Source organism: Lissotriton helveticus, chromosome 3_1, assembly GCF_964261635.1.
Source record: "Lissotriton helveticus chromosome 3_1, aLisHel1.1, whole genome shotgun sequence".
Classification (NCBI taxonomy): Eukaryota; Metazoa; Chordata; class Amphibia; order Caudata; family Salamandridae; genus Lissotriton; species Lissotriton helveticus.
Window position 1 is genome coordinate 100187386 of NC_136061.1, and position 25864 is coordinate 100213249.

General features: G+C 46.2%; 1 protein-coding gene across 1 annotated transcript in view; it reads left to right on the forward strand.

Annotated features, from left to right (window-relative positions):
- Window positions 1–25864, forward strand: part of LOC144822155 (uncharacterized) — a 115737-nt gene that overhangs the window by 44388 nt on the left and 45485 nt on the right. The window contains exon 7 of the mRNA XM_078679321.1: window positions 16095–16142. Within this exon, the coding sequence (XP_078535447.1) occupies window positions 16095–16142 (48 nt within the window). The remainder of the gene's footprint in view (window positions 1–16094; window positions 16143–25864) is intronic.

A 25864-nucleotide genomic window follows, 5' to 3' on the forward strand; every position in this document is an offset into this window, starting at 1 on the left:
AAACACAATCTGTAGATGAAGAGCTAGCTTTCTGTCAAAATTGGTATCATTCCGTTAAGCAGTAGTGCTTCGTAAAGAAGTCTAAAGAAAATGCATGGGAATTTTGTATTTTGGGACTTTCCCCATCCTTTTTTCTGCCCCTACTGGATGGATCACCCTGAAACATTCCTCTAGAAACTTTCCATGCACAAACTAGGAACAAAGTTTCATGATGATATAAGGGGCATTTATAACATATTTTGGTGTTTTATTGCCCGTGTATGTGTGTGTGTGTATATATATATATATATATATATATATATATATACATATATACATATACAGATATCACATTTCCTATCAAAAAGCGCATCCTTGAACACGTGAGGGCAATTAAGAATGTGGATATGAACTACTCAACTGTGCAACATTGGCTGCGTTATCATAACAAAGATGTTAACTGTTTCTCATTTTTTGGCATTGACCGAGTACCAGCAAGCCCCAGAGGGGGTGACAGAGTGAGACAACTAAGAATCCTGGAGTCACAGTATATCGTCCACCTAAAATCCAAGAGCCCCTTTGGTTTGAATGAAGATGAGGAATTGCACGTCCACATTGGATGAGTACTCAATTCACATTTTCGCTCCATCCCCGTCTGTTACCTATGACTTTTGCAGTTGTGATCACTGATTTCTCTGTATGAGCTGTAAACATGGGTGAGGGATCTCTACCCAGATGTGACAGCCACGACATTGGAAATTTCACTTGTAAGCATAGTGTACATAATTACAGGATCCCCCTGGGATATGGTAGCAGTCTTACTGACTTCCTAAACCCACTTGGATGAGACATCGGTGTTACAACAAGCCCGTAGCCAGTTACTAATACCCGCAAGATTCTATATCCTTAGCTCGCCTATGTAGTTTTTTGTTTTCGATCTATATTTTTCTCACACCACACAACCACCCACCACTGTTTTTGTAGGGAGGCATTTTTACCTCACCATTCTTAGTTTTGTAAATAGTCTGATTAAGATTAACTCATGAGAAATCTCAACACTGCACATGTGAGGTGTTCCCATGTCACTAGGTACATAATGATGTATGAATTAGAATGTTAACAAGGACCTCTGATGAACTCATGAAACTCCATTGACTCCATGGTCTGGTCAATTCTTAATAATATTTTTTTTAATTATTTAGTCTATTACTTAGACTCATGTTGAGATGTTGTTTTGCCATAGGCCACTCGGCCACGTTTGAATCTTTGAAACCCTGAAACTCTGCAATAGGCCACTTGGCCAGAGACTGTTTCATTTCATTTTGTTTTGGTTTGTTTCAAAAGCGTTTAATTACACTTGAAATGTTTTCCAGTTATTATTTTCCTGAAAAACCAAAAATGCATTTTTTTAGACATATTTATTTTTAAAGGCATCCATCTATGTAATTTATGCTTTTTTGAATTCTATAATTATGCTTTCTTCATGTTAATACTAGCAAAACTAACATGAATCCTGTAAACATACAGAATGCTGGGGTTAAACGATAGTCTTTTCTCCAGCTTCATCAATGATTTCCCAAAAGGTGGTCCATTGTTTGTTTCTACTACTGTGCACGATATAATGGTGGATCTGTTTATGTGTAAGATGGCTAGTAAAGACGACCGCTTGGTCGAAACGCGTCGGCAATAATACACACTCTGAAAACACGGACCCGGGTGTGCGAGTCCTTATTGTCCATGGTGGATGTACCGGGAGAATCTTCGAGGATATACATACACATATATATATGTACAAAAATTAAAAAACGACAACAAAATCGTGATTCATCAATCAGACAAAGGCGGCAATACAGTGCTCCGGGCGAAACAAGAATATATTTAGGAAGCTTACCGGCATCTCAATGATGAAACATGCTATGCCAAAATAGATTTCAAAACTGCAAAAACGATACAGGACTCGTATGAAAAAGACCTTTATTCATGGAAACGGGAAGGACTTATATCAAAGGATGAACTAAAATTCTTACACAAAGTCCATCCGGTGTTATCAAACATCTATTTTGTACCCAAAGTACATAAACAGCAAACACCGGTACCTGGCAGACCCATAGTGTCAGCAATCAATAGTGTTTTCGAGAATACATCCAAATATATCGATTTTTATTTACAAGAGTTTGCAGTTTCATTGCCTGCTTACATCAAGGACACGACGGAATTCCTACACCTTTTAAATCAATGTGTGTGGACCAATGATCTCTTACTTATGACAATGGACATAACGACGCTCTATACCAGCATAGCGCATGTGTATGGACTAAGAGCTGTTCAATACTACCTAGACCAACGTCCCATAGAAGTATACCAACATAACAAAATGCTTATTAATATGATAGACAAATGCCTTAATAACAATGTCTTTTCATTTAACAATGTTATTTATAAACAACTAAGGGGGGTAGCTATGGGCGCATGTTTTTCCCCTACCTACGCGGGCTTCACGTGGGGTGGTGGGAGGAACATGTGCTCAAGGTCCACCATGCAACATACTGGGAAAACAATGTCATAAAGTATTGGAGATATATAGATGACGTTTTTATTATTCGGTGTGGGTCCATGCAGGCAGCTAAGCAATTTGTAGAGGACATAAACAACAATCAGCTGAATTTAAAATTTACAGCTAATATCAGCACAAACGAAGCGACTTTTCTTGATCTACAGGTGAACTCTATACAAAACAAAATAAGCACAAGCTTGTTTAGAAAAAGCACAGCAGGCAACACCATCCTGCACGCTAAGAGCTTTCACCCCCACCACACCATCGCAGCAATCCCTTATGGGGAATTTCTGCACATCCACAGGTCCTGTAGTTCCCTAGAAAAGAGAGACAGACACCAACAAGATTGCAAAAATAGACTGCTTGCCAGGGGTTATAATGTCAAAAGATTGGATCTAAGCATGGCCAAAGCAAACCGCTTAGATAGGTCATATTTACTAAACCCCGATAGGACACAAAACTCCAAAGTACAAGGTGAGAACAAAGACAGCACTATACGTCTTATAACAGGATATAGTCGTCAAGCACGACAAATCACACAATTGATCAAAAAGGAATGACCTATCATTCTTACAGACCAGGTGCCTAAAGACATTATGCCTAGAACACCCACAGTCACATATAGACGAGCATATAACATGCGGAATGACCTGGTATGCAGCAGCCAGGAATTGACCAAAGGAGACAATTGGTTATCCCCCCGTAGGGGGTTTTACCGTTGTAGTAGTTGCTGAGCCTGCAAGGTTGGGGTGAATGTAAAAACACACCCCACCCCATTTGACACCACTCCTATCACCCTGAAAGGGCATTATACTTGCCGCACGGAACTAGCCGTCTATGTGCTTATATGCAGCTGTGAACTGACCTATGTAGGTAGCACGAAGTTACCCGTTCACCAGCGCATACTACAACATCTGAGAGCAATTGTCAATGCCGATCTAAGTTACCCCGTAGCTCGGCACTTTAAAAGTGTTCATAATCAAAACCCCAACAATATCAGATACTTTGTTATAGATGCTGTCATTCCAAATAAAAGGGGAGGTGACAATGAGAAACGCCTCAGACAGCTCGAATCGAAATATATCGTGCTCCTTAACAGTAAAAGCCCGGGAGGCTTGAATATGGGGGAAGATTTCCATAATTTCTTATAATGGACATAACGATAGAATAAACATTTAGTATTAGTATCAGCAATATATTTGAGGGTATGCTCACTTTTGTCCTAGGTTTCTGTTTGCGCAATAATAGAACTGCATAGGTGGGAGTTCCGTTACCTTTCCTTGATGTACAAAGATGTTCACAACTTATGTAAAGGTATTGGTACCAATATATTCGTTTAACTGTAGCGATGCAGTAAATACTGTTGAGCAGATTAAGAAATGTGATATTGTTATTATATATCTTTTTATTATTTCTTATGCACAGTTCACATCTATGGTTATCATAGAATTAGCACTTAGTTTCAGGTTCACTTACTATTTTAACAGTGTTTACCTGTTTTAGCCTAACACACCTAATTTCAAGCACCACAATGGAGTTACAATCACACACAGAATAAATCATTAAGAGTAGTCACTATGATAACCTGTGGATATATTAGGAAAATGAACTATTGAGTATGTGTACAGACAATGACTAAAAACGAGTAATATGCATAACACAATGATTGTTTATTATAATATGAAGGTTATTATTTATGACTACTAAAGATACATTGTATAATTTGCGGCAAGCCAGTTATGCCTAATGCAATGGATTAATGAATTGAATTACAGGACTGGGCAATATCAATTGCTGATGTATAATGTGACAATGAACATATACGCGATATTTATAATAACATTAACACAGTGTTAAAATGGCACCCATAGAAATGCCCTAACAGAGACCATAGAAGTGAATGCAGTCCTCTGTTTATGTTTAGTTTTTTTTTAAAAATGGGCGCGCAATTTGTGTGTGGTCTCCAGTTAAATAGTGGTCACTCTTAACACTCCCCATCAGCGAGCAAGGACGTGAAGTCCGAAACGCGTCTGATGACTTTCACCAAAATAAATATTTAAACTATACCAGAAGACTGACTTTGGCGTATTCTTGTAGTCTGCGAACCTGCCGGTGCGGAGAAGCACAGCTGCGGCAAGTCGGATTTTCATATATATATATATATATACATATATATATATATATATATTCACTGAAAAAAACCATAGGTTTCACACCAGTTATAGTTAGGTGGAAATTTTACTCGCATAAAACCATTGAAATTCCCACGTTATAGTTAGTTGGACTCACTATAACTTGCGCGTGCAATGCACTGCTGATGACGTCACATATTAGATCACTCATGACATGGTCAGTGACATCACTCATGACATCACTGATTTTTCAAAGTAAATTTTCGTAAAAACCACTGGAGCATATATCTTGAGACATAGCAAAGGCACATCGGGGTACCAGTCCCTACAATTTTGCCAAATTTGGTGGAAATCCATTCAGCCGTTCGGGCTTAAAGTGAGTCCAACCGCCCTATGGAAATTAACATGCGGAAAACACGTTTTGGGAACCCCCTTTTATCTCGGCCCCCGCTTGACGGATACCCCCGAAATTTTCAGGGAAGGAGCGAGGCAAAGTTAAGGAAAATTACAGGCAGATCCCTCATTCGGCGCCAAAGTTATTCCCAATAGAATGTTGCGGATTTCCTATGGAAAACAATCCTAACTATAATTACCTACTGGCGACCGCCAGTAGGTAATATATATATATTTTACTTCGAATCTTCTGGTTCCCACCTTTGTTCACAGAAGTCACGGCACCACAGCAGCAGTAAGTTTAAATTATTTATTCTTTACAACACCATGTGCATTAGCAACAGGACGGCCTACGCGTTTTGACTATACTTAGTCTTCAACTGGACCCAAATATATATTGCAATGCTCCTGATCCCTGCCCACGCACCAGCGCCCTCAGTAGTGGGTGCTGGAGACGCGACAGCAAGCTCGCTTAAAATATAAAGCTCCAAAGAAAAAACAGCACTCGCAGGGGGGTAAATCCTCCTTCGGATTTATTAGGCACAAAGTATTCAACACACACGTGTTTCAGCGGTACGCCTTCATCAGTGTGAGGGCGTACAGCTTTCGATCTCCCAACTTCCTTCCGGTGATGAAAGAGATACGGACTCCAATAGTAAGTGGCAAAAGGTTTTTATTTCTAAACAAAGCAGTTACGACGCGTTTCGGACAACACCGTGTCCTTGATCACATGCGGAAACGCAGTCAGCTTTACTTTTTATATTTTTTAACATTACCTCCCATGTGTCACGTGTTACATAGACATAAACATATATTTATACATGAAAACATAAATGGCCCAAACTCCCATGAGTTTGGAATTTCCCAGTTGTTTAATGGTAGTTTATAATTACATGTTGCCAAACAATACCAGCGCGTTTCAACTTATAAAAGTATTGTCATTGTAAGCTAGTCACTATTTAATTGTTGCTTTTATTCTCATACTTCTAAGAGGGGAATTCTAGGAATTGTAGTACAATTTCCCTTCGCCATTGAAGCAGCTGCTGGAAATCTGCAAATTTTGACACATTGCTCTGTCCATTTAACAATTTCTGCAGGCACTGCTCACTTACACTCTTGATATATATTAGGCTGTCAGTCTTTGCTTCACATTTTATTTCCAGTTTTGGGTTACACAGTTCCAAGAACGTACTCACTTATCTGGCAACTGTTCTCTTGTTTGGATTCTATTAGGATAAATGAACTCACGGGCACATGGTAACTTAGGCAATACCCAGTCCACTGGTCACATCGGTCCAAGAGGATGAAGTATCCCAGGACACATGCCCACCGTTGTGCTTAGTAAGACTGTCCTTGTGAAATCCAGTTGTTGAGGCTTGCAAAAAGCGTATTTGGAGTCTTCATGTGTTAAGTACACATGCGGAAGATTCAGTATCCTCCTGTGGCTCAGCAACTGTTTCTGATCCCTTCAAAGTTCCCCTGGCATTAGGAGCTGCCTTCATCAATCAAAACTAGCAAGCAAAATGGTCACAGATGGCTCGCTCTGAATGCTGGTGCAAGCGTTTGGGCCCGATCAACTGCCCCACTTAATTAACATACCAACAGAAATTACGCTGCACTGCCATGAGTTGGAAAAGTCCAAGTTGTTTCATAATAGTTTATACGTACATGTTGCCAAATAATAACAAACTTTGCCATGCCCACAACGTACTACCACCCTCATCGCCCCCCCCATTGCAGCTGGGGCAAGGCCACCAAAGAATTTCTCATTGACTCCCTCAGTACAACCACTCTGCCAACGCTAACTGACTCCACCACTGCAGCACACAACCTTCATCGATGGATCTCTGACTGCACCGACACTCTGGCACGACTCAAGAAGGGAGTAGGCAAGTAATACTCCAAGAAAGCCAGTTGGTTCACTACTTGCTGGTGACTCGAGAAGAGACGGACGAACACCAAACCCCAGAAACCCATGCAACCTTCAACTCAGCCATCAACGCACACCGCCTCCTCCTCAAAACCACAAAGAAAATGGCCTTCCAAGACAGAATCAATGCTAATGCACACAACAGCAAAGTACTCTTCGCCATCGTCAAGGAGTTCACCAGGTCCAACAGTGAGACCACAGATGTCCCACCCTCTCAAGACCTCTGCAACAAACTTGGTACCTTCTTCCACCACACGATCAGGCATATCTACAACAGCTTCAACACCCCAGACCCTGCCACCATGTCTGCCACCACCACATGCAACCACTCCGCACCCCAACAGACCAACCACTGCACCCTAAGCATGAGACTGGACTGGATCCTCTCCATTCTCACCGGCTGGACTCAGCAAGTTAGACTACTGCTGTTCCTCTCAGAACCCACAGAGATCAGCTGTGGAGTGCCCCAGAGTTCCTACCTGAGTCCCACACTCTTCAACGCCTATATGGCCCCCCTCGCGGAGATCGTCAGAAACCATGGACTCAACATCGCTTCCTATGCTGATGACAACCAACTGATCCTCTCTCTCATCATTGTAAAAACCAACTACCACAGCGGAATTAAAGCCATTGCCACCTGGATAAAAGACCGAAGTACTCATCGTGGGCCCCACCCCTTCAGTCTAGGACATCCTCCCACCCCAACAGAGCACACACGCACACACCTTGGCATCATACTGGACTCATCTTCTAGCTGCACACACATATCGACAAAGCTCTCCACAACATAGGACTTTAGAACCTGCCTTGCATTCCACTTACCTAGCAGACAGCAGGCAACCCCTTTCTGCCCTGCACATCCTAGCCTCCAGCCTCAGGATCCACAAGACTAGACCAGCGGAAGCTCATTCTCCTACCTCGTTGCCAAGACCTGGAACTCCCTGCCCCTCCACCTCAAGCAATCCACGTCGCTGACCCAAATCAAGTAGGGCCTCAAGACCTGACTATACAAATGATCCTCCACATCCAGAGGGACCAGCAGCTTCCCAGCGCCTTGAGGCCCTGACAGGTGAGTTGTGGAACTTTATAAACCCTTGATTGATTGATTGGTTGATACCAATGACTTTCAACTTATAATAGTATTGTTCACGGTAAGTGAGTCACTATTTTATTGTTGCGTTCGTCCTCTTTCCCGTTGAATCAGTTGATGGAAATCTGCATTTTCTGACACACTGCCAGTGCATTTAACGATTTCTGGGGGCACTGCTCCCTTACACTTGTGATATACATTAAACTGGCAACCTTTGCTTGACATTTTTTTCCAATTTTGGGTTACATAGTTTCCAGAACACACTCATTTGTCTGGAAACTCTACTGCTCTCTTGTTTGGATTTGATAATGATGAACAAACTCAAAGGCCCATGTTACTAAGGTAGCTTTAACACAACCTCCAGCCATGCACAGTTTTCGCATCAATAATTTTACAGCAAATATTTCACTGATATTATCAATGTTGTCATAGAAGATGTTCTGAGTCATGTATTCTGTGGGGGGATTAGCAGTGCATGGCGAGGGCACAGGTTAAAGTTACCTTATGGCACAAGTTATAACTTATTGACATAACTCTAACTATAATAACTGCTGAATTTCTGTGGTTTTGTGCATGTAAAATCTGATCTAAAGTCCTCAAAACCTCTGTTTTTTAGTGGATTTTTAATGTTTTTTTAAATATATTTCCTAACTGAAACATCCCTGTACCCTTTGGTTTTTCAGTGAATTTCTATTTTTTTACGTTAAGTAATATTTAATTACTTAACATAATCGTGCAGTCTGGCCCTGTGGCCAACATTCCCACAGGCACCCAACCCCACTTCGTGCATGGCCTTTGACCATGCTTGGAGGGTCTCCTTCCCCAGGCCGTTTTCGACCCCAGGGATCTCTAAGCCATAATCTAAATGGGAGGGTAGCATGCTTCCCCCTTTCCCAGGCCGATTTCGACCCTGGGGACCCAATCCCTGGGGACTCCATATGTTTTTAAATTGGAAGGGGGGCATGCAACCCTCCTTTCTGGGCCAACATCAGGCTGGGTACTCCCATCTCCTAGGGCCTTGCCAATTTAAAATCAGTGGAGAGGGTCCATGCAGTACGCCTCCCCTGGCCAATTTTGGCACTGGGGAACCACATTCCCTGTGGCCTGGCTGTGAGAAAACAGGACCTGTTTGCTTTTTGCCCCCGTTTTGGCTGCTAGGTCATGGTTTTCTAACTCTGATTGTGCCCTGGGTTCTGCTTACCAGACCCAGAGCTAGTGCTCTGATGATAAGGATATGCAAATTAGACATAATTGTAATTGGTACTGACAGCTTAGCTGTAAGTCCCTAGTATATATTAGAGCAGGTACGTTTACAGGACCAGTAGATTTAATGCACTTAAGTGTGCACTACAGTGGTGCCTGCTGTCATTTTGAAAGGCAGCCCTGCTTTTCAGACTGTATTTACCTTAAAAGTATATGCAAATTCGTCTTTGGATTTAAAGGTACTACCAAAGTCTCAAAGTTCTTTATTTTTACTAATAAGTTACCCATAAGGTCTCCTGTAGAAGCCCCAGGGGTAGGGTGACTTGCAACTATAAGCAGGGACATTATAAAATATGTTTTATAAGCCCTGGTGAGGGAAAAACTGGCAAATCTGTTTTTCCCCATTGTAGTGTATGACTCCATAGGCCAACATTGTAATATTTTATTCAAGTATAAATATTGACAGGAGCCACTTACAACTATACTTCCAGGTATCAAATTAATATTTAAGATACATAAAACAACTTGCCACTGTTATATTTATAATAACTATTACAGAAAATAAGTTTTTAAACTTTCTTTTATGTGAGCCAAAATCCAGCTTTCCAGATGGCCTCTCTTGATTGGTTAGCCTCTGCAGGCTGAGCCAAAGCTGCTCTGAATGAGGTGTAAAATATCCTGTCAGAGAGACAATGGCTATCCTGTGGATGGGGGACTACAGGTGATAGAGCAAAAGGATGGAAGTGGGTGGGCTAGCCAAACTGGTCTTCAAAGGGAGAATGACAGTTTGGGTAAATCGCAGGCTGACCCCCACATCCTGTCCCCCCAGCCAAACAGGAGCACTTGTAATTACATTAAGGAGAGGGATGGAAGGGGAGTGTTAGTGAATTTTAGCCACACTAGTGGGTTGGCTTAGCCTGGTGTGGTATTCTGTATTCTTCAGTGGAATCTGGAACACTCTGCCGTGGCCAGATTCCACAGTGGGGCGGTTAGGTCAGGCTTGATAAGATGTAACGTTGTTTCTTTTAACTTAATAAATACAAGGAAACTACTAAGACTACCTGTCTTCCTTAAGAAAGGATATTATACTGGTGACGATGGAGACATAACCCAAGAATTCCAAGCCTATGAGATTTCACTGCGTCACTTCTAGGACGCCGTTGCGTCAAAATCTTGACCTGCCTCACAGCAGGCGTAAGACTGACGCAAGCCCTTTCACATGGGGCTTGCCCCATGTGAAAGGATGCATTGCTGGAGTTGCGTCACTTTTGTGACACACTCTAGCAATGCGTCACTTTTGCGCTTACAGATACGTCAGAAATACTGACGTATCTGTAACTCCTTGCGACATGATGCGTCATACTGTAAATATTACGCATCAGGTGTGTTGCAGGGGGTACTCACTGAGAAGTGACGCATCGCTGCTTTCACGCAGCGATGCGTCATTTCTCATAAATGAGGCCCGTTGAATCTAAGTTCTCAAAGTCAGAAAATGTTAAAGAGGTTAACAGTGACATTGATGATTCTGAATATTTATTGGCTGTATATGAAATTGATGATACCGGTAAGGACGCACCATTTTGTATGTTACAAATAGGTAACAAAGATATAAAAGTTATGGCTGATTCCGGTGCAAGACATATGTTAATTGGTGATGAATAGTTAAAGGAATTTCCTAATGTATCATTGCTTCCAACTGACATAAAACTTGTAGGATATGGTAAGAAGCCAATTGATGTTTTGGGTTATTTTGTCTCTGATCTTTCTTTCAAAGGTAAAACCATATCAGCAAAAGTTTATGTAGCTAGAGAAGGATCCTGTCTTTTAGGATGGCCACAACAACGAAACTTGTTAGTTACGTTGTATCCTCATCACCCCGATCAAGTATTGGGATATTTGATTGTTCAAGTCACTAGTGATATAAAAACGGATTGGGAAAAATTATTTCCAAAGGTATTTTCTTCTCAGTTAGGATTATTGAAAAAGTTTGTACATAAAATCATATTAAAACACAATGCCATTCCTAAAGTTCACAAGGTTAGGAACATACCATTGTTAATGAGAGATGCTGTTAAAAATGAATTGGAAAGATTGTGTAAATTGGATGTGATAGAAGAGATTGAGTCTTCTGAATGGCTTTCGCCAGTTGTCGTTGTACATAAACTGAACACTCTGCCGTGGCCAGATTCCACAGTGGGACGGTTAGCTCAGGCTTGTTTAGATGTAACATGTCATGTTTCTTTTAACTTAATAAAAACAAGGAAACTACTAAGACTACCTGTCTTCCTTAAGAAAGGATATTATACCTGGTCTAACCTCGAAGGTAGAGATTGTCTCCTTGTTGTTTTTTAGGACAAGAATATACCACACTTTGGAGGAAATAGTCTTACATCTTGGTGGTACCCTGCACCCCATTGGACAGGGGTGCCACCCGGCTTGACACCCAGAAACACAACATAAGTATGGAAGAATACTGATAGGTCCAAAAGCACCACAGAGTTAAAAAATCTTGGTCAACCAGACAGGTCCAAATGTTGGTCGACAAAGAAAATTTTACTTTTAAAAGTACAAACATTAATAATGGGCCAAATGCAAGACGCCTTTGGGTCTGAAGTTTAAAATACTTTAATTTTTACAGAGAAACAATCTGGATTGTAGTCCAAAGATTAATAAAGCTAAAGGTAAATACAGCTAACCCATGTTTCGTCGTTTGACGAATTTTTCAGTGCTCAAAAGTATTTTTGATGAATCACAAGCGTTCCAAATCAATATATCATAGACATAACGGATGTATGACGGTACAACGCGTAACGTCACAACGCGTGCTGTTACAACGCGTCCCTTACAACGCAAGTCGTTACCACGACTTGCGTTGGGGGCGCGGATGTCGAATAGTACAATTTACTATTCTAACACCAGTCCCCGTGGACACTAGGGAAGGTGTTGGAATAGTAAATTTACTATTTTTAATCTTCTAGCGCCCTCCAGCGCAAGTCGTGGTAACGACTTGCGTTGTTACGGACGTGTCGTAACAGCACCGCGGGGAAACATCCGCGTTGTAACGGATGTTTCCCGACATAACATATGTTCCTTAGAGCCCCGAGGACGAAGTTGAATAAGTAGCAATGATTTTAAGTTAAGTAATGACTACAAAGCAGACCAACTGTAAGAGAGCAGTGCTCAGTGTACTCGATGGTATTAAAAAATGAATAGACTTAATATAGGCTATAATAGGCCAGTCGTAATCCAAGTTCAAGTAAGAGCACTGTGTCATATTCTGTTGTAGTAGAAATGATGCAAGAGTTGCCATGTAACTCAGATCTGCTTCCTTAAACAACAAGGAGAAGAAGGGTTGCTCTGATGGAAACCTGGCCTGTCCCCCAAAGGATTGCACTCATGAGGACTGCACCTACTACACACTTGAAACTACCACCCTAAGGACATGTTCTTCATTCAGATAGTGGAGGAAGTGGATTCCCTGGAATCAGCAGGTTAAATGAGCTCACCTACATCATCTACAACAAGTCCCCATCCTGGAGTTCATCCCGTAGACTTTTAAGGATTTGGTCAGAGGCATTGTGGTAATTGTAGTCCCAACATCCCAAGGACTCTCTCAGATGTTCTAGACACCTGGATTGGTGTTGTGGACACTTTGAACCCTTAAGGAGGAACTTCAGGAAGAAGTTAAAGAAGTTTGTAGATGTTTAGAGCAACTTTTTCTAAAAAGCCCCATCAGCCTACCAGGTGAATTGTGGGAGTTATAATCCGAGGCCACAAGAGGCAAACCAGAGTTTCGGATCCATTGGCTAGCGCTGTGGACCCCTTTCCTGCTTCAAGAAACATTTCAGTAAGTACATGTAAAAGTGTTACATTAAGGGTGAACTTTAGATTTTGTCCCTGTCCAGCGTGACCTTATTAAAAGGCTTTAAGTGCTATTTGCATCTAAGTGCTATTTTTAATTTTAATCTTTAAAAAAACATCTCTTGTTTGGCGTATTGTCATATTGGTATCTATTTGTTCATGAAATTATAATATATTTTTATAGAATAGTGTTGGATTTTTATTGTGTGTTGTGTCTAACCTATTTAATGTTTTGGTGTTTTCAAATGCTTTACACACCTGTCGCCTAAGTGACCCCTGCCTGTTCATTGCCAGCCACTAAGGGTTAAACTAGGGAATCATTTATTGAGACCTTGACTGATCCTTTTATTGTGTTTGTGGCCTTATTACTAGTGGTAAGCCACTACTTATCACTACTAATAATCCACTTTCCAACACCGTCTAATTACTGAAAGGAGAAGAGGGCCAATCAGCACCTTTCCCAGGGCTGAGTTTAGCCTTGGATACCCCATCCCGGAGTCTGGCCAATCACTGCAATGAGAGGGGAGCAGCGCAGACCCAAGTTGGCCCACGGCCCTCACTCCCCAGGCCCGGGTACTCGCTAGTGGGTGCCCTGGCCCCACCCAGGCTGCATCTGGTTGTTGAGGGCCGCAATGGAAGCCCTTTGCCATAGCAGCATCAGGCAGCCCCATGCCTCCAGCGGGAGCTAGCATTGCTCGAAAATGCAGTACTCCTGCACGCAGGGAGCAGCAAACAATGCTGCTCCCTGCGTACGTGAGAAATTGTTTCTTCTATATTTCTTGCCCGCTTCACAGTGAGAGCAAACAGATAAAAAGTCTGCTTCCAGTGGGTGGGAGCAGCTTACTCTTTGCTCTCGCATGGCAGCGGCCCCGGGCTGCGCTCCTCTTCTTCGCTGTCACGCTAATCCTTGTAAAAACTGCGCATGCGCACGTACCAGCTGTTTTCACAAGGATTCGCGAGACGGCAAAGTAGAGGAGAAGGGCAGCCCGGGGACACCTCAGTACAGGTAAGTGGTTTTAAATGTATTTTTTATTAATTTTTAATTACTTTTTATAATATATAAAGGCAACCAAGGTTTTAGGACATTTGGGTTTTGGATTCAATAAAACAAAAGCTCCAAATGAAGTCACTGTCACTTTCATGACAAACACTTCCGAGACGCAATTCAATTAAAATCATAGACTATCTGTTTGTCAAGAAACAATGGATAGTGTGTAGCAGGTAATGCAAGGCTCGAAGGACGGGGCTGTGCAGGTGCCAAAGAGCAGGGGTTAGCCCCTGGAGACTAGGAGCGCCCTGAGCAGATAAAGGAATGAACCCAACAGCCACACAGCTTCACAGGGTCCTGCAGATCTGGGATAACGTTGTGTCCCATAGTTGAATGTGAACCTTCCCCCTGTCTTGCTTTTCTGAAGGAGGACCTCGTTCTGTTGCAGATATAATAAATGCAAGATGAACTGCATTGCAAAAAAATACCAGACTTTGCACCTTTTAGTTTTTTGCAGAAGCATATTTTTAGTATTTCGAAGTAAATACCTACCGGCGGTAGCTGTTCCACTTGGAATGTCTGCGAGGCACACATTATCCTCCTGAACTTATATCCAGCCATGCAGTAAGTATATGGATGACCATACAATTCCTTATCAGCCAGTTCGTGAACATTTTCAAAAATGTAATGGTCAGAGTAAAGGAGGCTGAAGAGTTTCTTTCTTCTGTGGCAGTGGGTGTTCTGCTCAAAAGTTCACTTTTTCTTTGGCTGCTGACTATCCGCTGGATCTCAGAGCAGTCATTGTGATGTCACGACTGCACACATTAGTGACGTAGGGCAATAAAGCCGCAACTAGGCTGTGAAAAGGGAATTCGATTCATACTTTTATGCAAGAGTTTCACACCTCAATGATATTTTCAAAGTCTATCATTGCATTGAATGGTGTCACGTAGACATTTTATCTTGTAAAACCAAAAGCTAGACATTTGCAAATAAATGTAAACAACATTGAGGCAGGTAAAGTTGTCTAGCAGCTCAGTTACAAGGGATAACTTTATCTCCACGTTTTCTCTTTAAACCATGCTATGTTATCATAGGAAAAAACTTTTATCTCCTTGCATCCCAATACATTTCGTTTCAAAAAGTAGAATTCTTTGCCAAACGTTTCCGCCCATACAGGGGCAGTCATTCTGCTCTAGTATAGTTACCAAGATCCTTCAATAATAGCATCCTTGCATGTAGAGGGATATATCGTAAAGATGGAACTCTAGACCAGCCATGTTGACTGCTGTCCTCCGGTGAACAACCTTTACAACAAAACTTTTACAACGCACTACCATTACAACGCGGTCATTACAACGCAAACCATTACAACGCATTGCGCTGGGGGGCGCTCTAGGATAGAGAATAAGTGTAATTTTCTATCCAACACCTTCCCTAGTGTCCACGGGGACTGGAGTTGGAATAGAAAATTAAACTTTTCACTATCCAGCACCTCTAAGCGCTATGCGTTGTAAAGGTTTGCGATGTAAAAACCGCGTTGTGAAGGCAGGCATTGTAATAGCCTGCGTTGTAACGTCATACATCCCTGTCCTCCTACTAGAGCATGTCTGTCTTTTTCATGTACTATGTGCAGCACAGGAACACCTCTATTTTAGCCATTACGGAAAATATTTTACTTTTCCCACTGTGGCCTATTACTTCATGACCTTAAATTTGCTCTCTATATTTTACATTTAATTTCTATGTATTCATTTTAGTTAGATGATGTGTGTGTGTGAAATGAAACACCTCTGGCTAGATAATCACTGTAGAAAAACATTAACAAGCAATTAAGATAAAATGGGGAGCTGAACAGTTTATACAGAAATTTAGAAATGTAATTATGTCACTGTAGCATAAAGAGAAAGGTATTTGACTAATGTTTACTTGTTCAATTGCATTCTTTCCTTTTTAATCCCTAGCCAATATTGACGCCATCCGGTCAGGTAACTGCTCAGAAAAGGGTACAGGTAAGTGTGTCTTAAATTGAAAATGGTAGAAACAACATAACAAATCGTACTGTGTCATGGATTCCTTTCTTACAGGGCGAGAATCAAAGCATTGGTAACTACTATTGAATTTTTCTGTGCACAGATGTAAAGATGGGAATAAACTGAATGAATATGAGGGTGGGGCTGAAGATGCGGATTGGGATACAAAATCTACGCAGAAAGTGAACTTTACTTTCTATTGTCTGTAAAGCAAGGACATATGGCCAGTTTGGGTCCCAATTCTGGGATCCCTGTTAGGAAGAGGGGAAGACAGGGACTGAGCTGCACCTATATCCACAGCCCCGATCCAGCCGTCTATTATGGATTTCAGGGTGTGAATTAGCACCCAATAATTCAGGTTTGGAAAAGCTGGACCACTGTCTTTTTTGCTGGAGTAGCATCATCCTCCCAGGAGAAGTGTGGCTCACTGGTTAGAGGAGGCAGACCCTGAAGCAGAGGTCAGACCTGGGACCAGGGTTCAATTCCCGACGTGGGAGGGTCTTGACCCCAAATGTCCACGAACTCGACAATTCTCGCTTCGGTGCCTACTCGAATCACAGGTTCACCCTCTGCAACTCTGGGCAATAGCTTGCTTAATCTCCACTACGGCCCCCCCAATCTCCACTACGGCCCCCCCGCAGTGGGATGCCTGGGTTTCACCTTGGGGATGCCCAGTATGCGTTATCTCACAGGGAAAAAGCCAGGACGGGTTCCCAAAGCAAGCGCCTTGAGACCTTGCGCTGATAAGGTGCTATATAAGAACATTTGACATAAGAACCTTTGACATTACCCGCGTCACAATTTTGCTTCAGGAACCTCAGAATGCGGTCCATACATTTTGTGTGTGATCAGTCCTCTGATTCAGTAGATCACTGTCTCAGTGGGATTCGCTTGAGCCTTATCACAACTGATTATGTATATCCAGAACTGAGGTGTGGATAGTTCGATACCAGGTACCATGCAGGGTGAAAAATCAGTAGGAGAGAGAGTATATACACCACGTCATGGCCAGTGCTTTGACAAGAGGGCCTTAGGGAACTGAACACTAGGTTGGTTAATAACATCCAGATAAAATGGGTTGTCTGCTTAAAGTGCATTTGGAGATAGATGATCCTATCAGATGCACAGGGATGAATCAGTTATTGTAAAGAAATCCTGTGGGTAGGTTGTGGTTTGGTAGTGGCAAGAGGCACCTGAATGGATCTGAGTAGAACTATAACCACACTTTTGTCTGTTAAGCACATTAGAAACAATATGAAGGTCTCCTGAAAGCCACTCTTAGTAATATGTGTAAGGTTAAAGACATATGGTTACGGATCTACACTCTGTCACACTCTCACTCACTCACATTCCCCGCATCTGCAAATGCAAAACTGGAGGTCGATCATTCTCCTGCATCACACCTAAGACAAGGGACGACCTCCCTCAACACAACACAGCTTCTTTCTCACTTCCTGCGTTTCGCTAGCAGTTTAAGACCTGACACTTAATATAATCTACACACCTGCCCAAGCTCCGGGACGCCCTCTTGGTTGATTAGTGCACCATACAAATCAATATAACATAACATTACAGAGGTGCTAGCACTTAATTGTTGACAATTACAGTACAGTTAAACTAAGAAACTTATACGTTCCATTCCAAGTTCCAGATTTATCAAGAGATTGCATTGCTGTGGGCAACGCAGGGTGTTGCAAGGAGCAAAGCGATCCCTGTTAGAAATGGGATCTGTGGTTGGCTAAGGCTTGCGCCAAAGCCAGGCAGAGACCACCACTCTAGTCAGGGCAAGGGAGTTACACACCAAGATAACCCCTGCTCACCCCCTTGGCAACGTGGCACGAGCAGTAAGGCAATGTGTAAAGCGTTTGCGCAACACACACACACAGCAGCAACACACTAGGCATACCACAAAAAGGAACTCCACACAAGGTTATATATAAAAATAGCCTTTGTATTACCATAAACACATTAGATCATAATCACACAATTACACTGTGCCAACTAGCACTGGGCAGTATTTACAGGGGATTATATACACGTGACAGGGCCACGTGGGCCACTGTCAGAATCAGCACTTATTAGAAATAGCACTTAGTAGAACAGTAGCACAAAAAAATAATTGTAGAACACTACTAGTAACCACTGGCAAAAGGTAGGTACACATTACGCAATACTAATCCCCTCAGGCATAGATCACGCAGGGAAACATAAACTTACTAGCATATACTATACTAGGCCAAACAACCTCCTAATCATGAAAACACATTTAGAGGTATAGAACAGGCATAAAGGCATGGCACATTACGCATAAATCACATTAGGCAATTGTAATCACAAACACAGTAGGCAATCACCTTGCGCAAAAATCACAGAAGGTACTAACCCCAGGCCAACTGGCCTTTAATGGGGCTCAAACGCCCTTTGTCCCAAAAGTCAGGGCTGGCTGCACATGTAGCAAAAGAAGCGTGCGCAAGGGTTTAATGCCTAAACGTGGCAGCTGCCCACTACTTGCTGGTCAGCGTTGAAGTAGAAATGCGGCCTTGGCTCTCAGTAGCCCTGTAAATAAATGTGCCAAAAATTGGAGCCATCTGGCTCTGAAACTAAATGTCCCCAAGCACTGGGAAATTGCCACGGGCCACCCTGGGGCTCTTAAAACAAAGGGGTCACCTGTTGGAGCTGTCACACTGGGCTCTTAGAAAGAACATGGCCCCACCATGGGAGCGGACTGGCGCTCAGAAATGACCTGCCCACTGCTTGAGCGGCCCGCTGAAGTACAACACTGGCACTGTGCCTCGAAGGTCACCAAACAGCCTGGAGCCCCACCAACCGGGACTCCGCAAACACTGGGCGAACCGTTGGGGCAGCCCTCTGTCAAGCGGGGCTGCCCGGAAGAGAAGCACCGGCGTGGTGCCTGGATTTCACTCTCCCCCAGCCGGATTTTTACACACCGGCTCCTCTCGGTGGGGATTCCTCTCTTTGGCTGTACTCGGCCCTTCACCCGGTCCCACCCTTGGGGCCAGGGAAGTCACCAGGGCAGCATGCGGGCGGTGCCTCGAGAAACAGGGAATCCCCACTCACTGGAGTTTCCTGGGGACTGTGCACGGCACCCTCCTCTTCGCCGGCGGCAGAGGCAGGCACCGGCAATGTGCCTCGCGCCCCCGTCCGCCTTCCACCACTACTGGCTGGCGCACGCGGGGCTCTCCCTCAGCAATGGGAGCCCGCACAGGTAGGCGGCAGCAGTCTCTTCCGGGGCGACTTCTCCTCACAGCGCAGGGTTTCCCTCCACCACACGGGAGCCCCACGTAGCACGCAGTCCTCTCACTCCCTTCCGGCCTGGCTGCAGGACCCGCCCCTGTCACGGGAAGGAGTGCCTGGCTTCCGGGTCGGCCGAACGGGGCTGCGTCGGTGATTTTCCTATAGATCTGGACAATGCGGGGTAGACTCCCACTTTAAAGCCATGCACAGAAGCGAGGTAGGCACCAGAAAGATAAATAATTACATAAGGGGGCACAAGTCCCTGGCGGGGTCGGCACTCGCTAGGGATATCTAAAAACCAGACAAGATGCGGGGTGGGCACCCGCACCGAGAATACAGATGCAGGGGGAACTCCACGGTGCAGCTCCTCACTGCAGTTGAGAACAGAAGTGCTGCTCCTCCTGGCAGCACAACACAGTGCTCCTTTGGAAGTAGAAATAAAGCGCTTCCCAGGCGCTTCAGCCCAAAGTCTCCAGGGAAAATCTTGCAGAGTGGAGGGGGGCAAAGGCTGGGCCCAGGGGCTAGCTCACAGGGCCCTCCAGCAGGGAGGCAGTCCCCAGTGGCGGTTCCTCCTGGCGCCCAGCAACAGCAATAGGCCCCTTTAGTCAGGAACAGAGAGAACATTTTACCTGGGGTCACAGCCCCTTTTTATACAGAAACTCCCTTTGTACTCTAGCACAGGGTTTATGGAAAACCAGATGCAACTGGTTTGGGAGCACTTGAGCACTTTGTTTTGCGCAGCACCTCTTCTTCCATTCACAGGGTAGGCTAGGGACATCAGACGCACCACAGAGGGTGGAGCCAGCATTGTGGAAGGAAGGCACAACCCTCTTCAGGTCCCAGGTGCAACTCCTCCCTCCCATCAACATGCAAATCTCCCTATTCACCACCGGGCAGACCCATCCAGCCTGCTGGAGCCAGGCACACCAGCCAGCTCCTGTCACTCACAAGCCAGACAGTCAATTCACATTCACTGCACACAGACATGGCAACTTCTAGAAGTGGCACTTCCACACTAGTCACATAAAATCTGCGCACACCGTCACGCAGCATTTAATCTCACAATACCAAACTCGCCCCTGCACTCCTCTCATATCAGGAACTACCATGGACACACATATCCCCCATGCATTCCTATGGGAGGGCAGGCCAATCTCACAACATGCGCACGCACTTTACACCGGGACACAGTGTTAAGGTGCGTAGAAGCCAAAAACAACTAACACCAGGTCTCTTTTAAGTTTAAAGTATTTTATTCAACACCTCATACAAGGACCAATTAGCATCATCATGGGACATTCTGTTCAGGCGGGGAGAACCCCAATTCCAGCTGGAACAGTTAGGTGCAATGTATTTGTATCAGTCCCCCTCGGCCATACCTGAATTGCCATGTCACAGTATGAGGTAACATTTCCATTTCAAACGCCCCCCTCTGGACCCCAACAACCCAACTCCCGGATCCCGCCCCCCCCCCACTCCCCCCTCCCTCTACGTCCAGTGTACCGACCTCATTCATGTCTGACATCAAGGTCACCGCCTGCTGGGGACGTGTGTCTCCCACCAAGTCACGGGGCTTGTGTTGCGGGGCTCGTGAGCCGCAGGAGGCAGAGGTATTTGGGACAGGTAATCTCTTTAAATTCCGTCAGCAACAGGGAATGAAATGGCCGCCAAAGTTCTGAAAATTGCGTTATATCCCCTGCCATCGTCAGTGACAACTTCTCCATACCCAGCACGTGCCACAATCTATGGAGCCAGCCCGTGACAGAGGGTATCGTGGCAGTGCGCCAATGTATCAGGATATTTTGAACTGCTGAGCCCAGCGCGATGGCAATCTGCCTACCTCTACGGGGTCTGAGGGGATACATGAGTCCATTCGGGGACCCTAGTAAGGTGTAAGCGGGGAAGCGCGGCAGTTCAATGCCAAAATTTGTATCAATATCATCCAGCACTTCCTTCCAGTACGTGTCCAGGAGGGGGCAATCCCATAGAATGTGCATAAGTGTACCTCGGTGCCCACACCCTCTCCAACACGTGTCCCTCTTGCTACGGTCAAATTCGTGCACCCGTTCTGGCGTGTAGTACCAATAGGTGGAAACCTTGGTCAGTGTGTCAGTAAGGCCCATATGGTACGCCGAATGCCGCGCTCTGTAGGATATGTTCTCCCATTCCTTAGGGCTCAGTGTCCTCCCCAACTCCCTTTCCCACCTCTCTCTCCCTGGGTTATAGAAGTGTGTGGACGGCGGTTGTAGTAACTTATAAAGATCTGTAATCAATTTCGAGTCTGAGGTGCGCGTAAGCAGCCACTGTTCATAAGGTAGAAAGCGCCTATCTGCAGTCTCCCTGACCTGTGGCTGAAGAGCCCAGTGGCGGGCCTGCATATAGCGGTGCCTCTCAGTCTCAGGAAGTGAAAACTCCTGGCGGAACTGCACGAAGGGAATCACTCCCTCCTTGTCGTACATATGGCACAAGGCTCTACATCCTGCTTGTCTCCAATGTGCGAATGCTCCCCGTTCCATACCTGGGGTAAAGTCAGGGTTGTCCACCAGCGGCGTGAGCGGCGACGGGAAGGAGGTGAGGCCACACGTGGTGGCAGTGGCATCTCAAACCCATAGCGGCACCCTCGTAACGAAGGAGGCGTACAAATTCTTGGGTCGATGAGTCCGGCGCAGGAACGGGACCTCCTGCAGGGGCCGCCCCGCCACCGCCTGGTCCTGGAAGAGCCAGTGCTTATCGGACTCCCACCTACTCCATTCTACTAGATAACGCAACTGCGCCGCCCGGAAATACCTACGGAAGTCAGGTATCCCTAACCCTCCCGCCTCAGGGGCCAATAATGAGAGGGTTCTACGCATTCTGGGTTTTTTGCCCTGCCAAATAAAGCGCGATACGTCTGCTTGTAGCTGCGGGATCCACCCAACAGGCGGCTGAAGCGGCAGGGCCCGAAACAAATACAGCACCTGCGGGAGAATTGTCATTTTAACCGCTGCTATCCTGCCTAACCAGGAAAGGGTGCCGCGGTTCCAATGGCCCAATTCCTCCTTGATTTTAGCACCTAGTGCCGTGTAATTGGCCGACACCATAGCAAGGTGGGTGCTATCTGGATCCCCAGATAGGGTATTGCCGCTGACGACCAAATCATGGGGAATCGGCCCTGCAGGTATGTCCTAGTGGAGGGGTCAAGGGAGACATCCAGAGCCACCGACTTCCCCATATTCAGCTTAAACCCCGCGACCGCGCCAAAGGAGGCCAGCTCCTCGACGCATGCCGGTAGAGCCGTCCGGGGCCCGTCAAGCGACAGGATGACATCGTCAGCGTAGAGGCTTATAGCGTGTGTAAAACCTCCCATCCGCACACCGGTCACCGCCGGATTGTTCCGTATCCGTTGGGCGAACGGCTCCATATAAAGAGCAAAGAGCAGGGGTGAGAGTGGACATCCCTGCCTAGTGCCCCTTTCGATATTAAAATCTCGAGAGGCATACCCATTCACCCGAACCACCGCAGTCGGACGTCTGTAGCAGTTGAAGATCATAGAGCGAAATTTGTCCCCTATGCCCGCCTTCACCAGCACTTAATCCAGGTAAGGCCAGTGCACTCGGTCGAACGCCTTCTCCGCGTCCACCGCTAACATCATTCGCTCCCCCGGGATCCGGGAGGCTTTCTCAAGCAGGTGGACGATCCGTTTTGTGTTGTCCACTGTCTGTCTCCCCGGGACAAAACCGGCCTGGTCAGGATCTACAAGACCGGATCAGTGCGGGGCTAAACGAGCGGCCAGGATCCCCGTATACAATTTTAGATAGACATTCAGAAGAGATATCGGCCTGTATGATCCACAGTGCTTCGGGTCTTTCCCGGGTTTGGGGATCACCGTGATGGAAGCCCACAAAAGATCAGGCGGAAGAGCCCCGGGTGTGGCAAACGAGTTGAAAAGACGGGTAAGAATAGGGGCCAGCGACGTGCAAAACGTTTTGTATAAGAGCGCGGTATACCCATCCGGGCCTGGCGCTTTGCCATGTTTAAGCCAAGCGATGGCAGAGACCACCTCTTCTATCCTGACATCCCTGTCCAGATGTTCCGCCTGCAGGGGGTCCAGTGAGGGCAAGGCGACCGAGTCCAGATATGCGGCTAGGGCCGGCTCATCCAGCGGCTCCCCAGCGTAGAACTCCTCATAAAACACGCGGAAGACGGCCGCGATGAGGGCGTCCTCTGTCTCCGTGGTCCCCGTGGGGCTAGAGATCTCCTTTACCAGCTGACTCTGGCGCGCCACTCGAAGTCTATTGGCCAGCAACTTGCCACAGCGGTCACCCCCTGTGTAAAAGGTGTGGCGCAGCCGGAGTGCGGCGTACTCCGCCCGGTCCAAGTCCAGAGCCGCTAGGTCCTTCCTTGCCCCTTTGAGCTGCCGCCATATTCTAGGGGCCCCCGTCCTGCGATGGATCTGTTCAAGCTCGCGGAACTTATCGGTGAGTTCCTCCCTCTTAGCCTGTCTCTCTTTATTTTCGGCCGAGGAGATTGCCAGGAATTCCCCCCTCAGGACCGCCTTCAGAGCCACCCACTGTGTCGCCCGGGAGGTGTCAGCGTTGTCATTGTGCGTCAGGTATTCCCGAATAGCGCCCTCAATACGATCCACTACCACCTTCCTGTGCAGCAGGGTATCCCGCAGGCGCCACGTCCGGGGGGGGAGAGCCGCCGGGGGCAGACTCAACGTGGCATCAACCGGAGTGTGATCCGAAAGGGACAGCACTCCTATGTCCGATCCCGAGACTAGCACCTGCACCGGAGACGTGACCAGCAAGTGATCCAGCCTCGCGTATGTCTTGTGCGCATGGGAGTAATACGAATAGTCTCTGTCTGCCGGGTGCAAGTGGCGCCAGAGGTCAAGGAGACCCACTTCCGCCAGCCACTCCTTACCGTCCGCCGAGAACTCCCCGACCTGCGGGTAGCGCTGTGCCGACCTGTCCATAGCCGAATCAAAGACCATATTAAAGTCCCCACCGAGAATGACATGTCTGTCTTGCGAGGCAGTGAAATCTTCTACTGCTGATTGCAGGAAACGTTCCTGTCGTTCATTGGGGCTATACAGGGATCCGATTGTAAACATAAGACCCCCAATTCGAAACCGATATGCTAACAGTCTACCCTTCTGTTCCGCAAGCTTGTGGAGGATCTCCCCTTTAAAGTGACTGGCTACCAGTATTGCCACCCCCGCTGTCTTAGTGGTGCTAGATGAGAAGAACTGTGACGGGAACTTACGGGAGCGCAGTCTATGTGTGTCTCGCGGCAGCAGGTGCGTCTCCTGAAGGAGGCATATGTCAGCATGTGTATTCTCAAGGAGGGAGAGCACCGCCCGCCGTTTGACAGGGTTGTTCAGACCCCTGACGCTCAGGGTAACTACCTTAAAAGTGTTAGGGGGCATAGAAAGAAAAGAAGGCAGCAAGCAAGAGGAGCCCGCCCGCAAAAGGCGGGGCGCAAATGCGCCACAGTGGCACCCAAACCAGCAAGGCAAAAAAGGAAATGCATGTGTACATGAAGCAACCTGACGTAGGCAAACTAAGTTGTGTGACCACTCCCCGATCCTCCAACGATCGTACTGTGCACTGGACGACCCTCCCCCCCCATCCCAACTCCCGGATCCGTTCCCCCTTTCTCAACACCCCAACCGCCCCCAACCCAGGGCCCAAACCACCCCAACAACCCCAACCCCCCCCTCCCTGGTTCCCCAACGGTCCCCAAGATCCCATTGTCCCAGTCCGGTCCTCAACGGACAAGTCTGTGGTAAAGTACAAAAGTGGACGTCCAGCCACTACGCATCAACCCGCCCCCCCACCCCTCCCCCAGGACCCTCAAACCTGCATTACTGTGGAAGCGATGACGATCTCCCCCCGGAGTTCTTCTTAAGCAGTCAGTGCAACCTCTCCGGTCGCCGTGTCCCTGGCCACTCATCGCACTGCGCTGTCCATCTCAGCTCGAACAGTGGGTGAATCCGGTCGCGTGGAGGAGGCCGAGGAGCGGCGACCAGGGACTCCCTGCCAGCCATCTCTGGTGACACGCCGGCGATTCGGAGTCGGGGCCTCCTCATCCGTCGCGGTGATTCCCAGTACTCCACAAGTGTCCTGGAGAGAGCGTAACTGATGCAAGGTCCCGTTCCAGCGGAAGATGATGTGGAAGGGATGGCCCCATGAATATCGAGTGTCATGCTCCCGCAGAAAGTCAGTTGCGATCTTAAAGGCCCGGCGTTTCTGTAGTGTGATCGCCGATAGGTCCTGGAAGAGGGCCACCCGGTGACCCTGAAAATCCAAGGAGGGTTTCAATCGCGCCTCTCGGAGGATCCTCTCCTTCAGAGGGTAGTCCGGCAGGAATGCAAGGATATCCGGAGGTGGTGCAGAAGATCGGCACCGCAGGCCAACTCTATGCGCCCTATCTATTCGAACGGTGAAGTCAGCCGGCTCCCC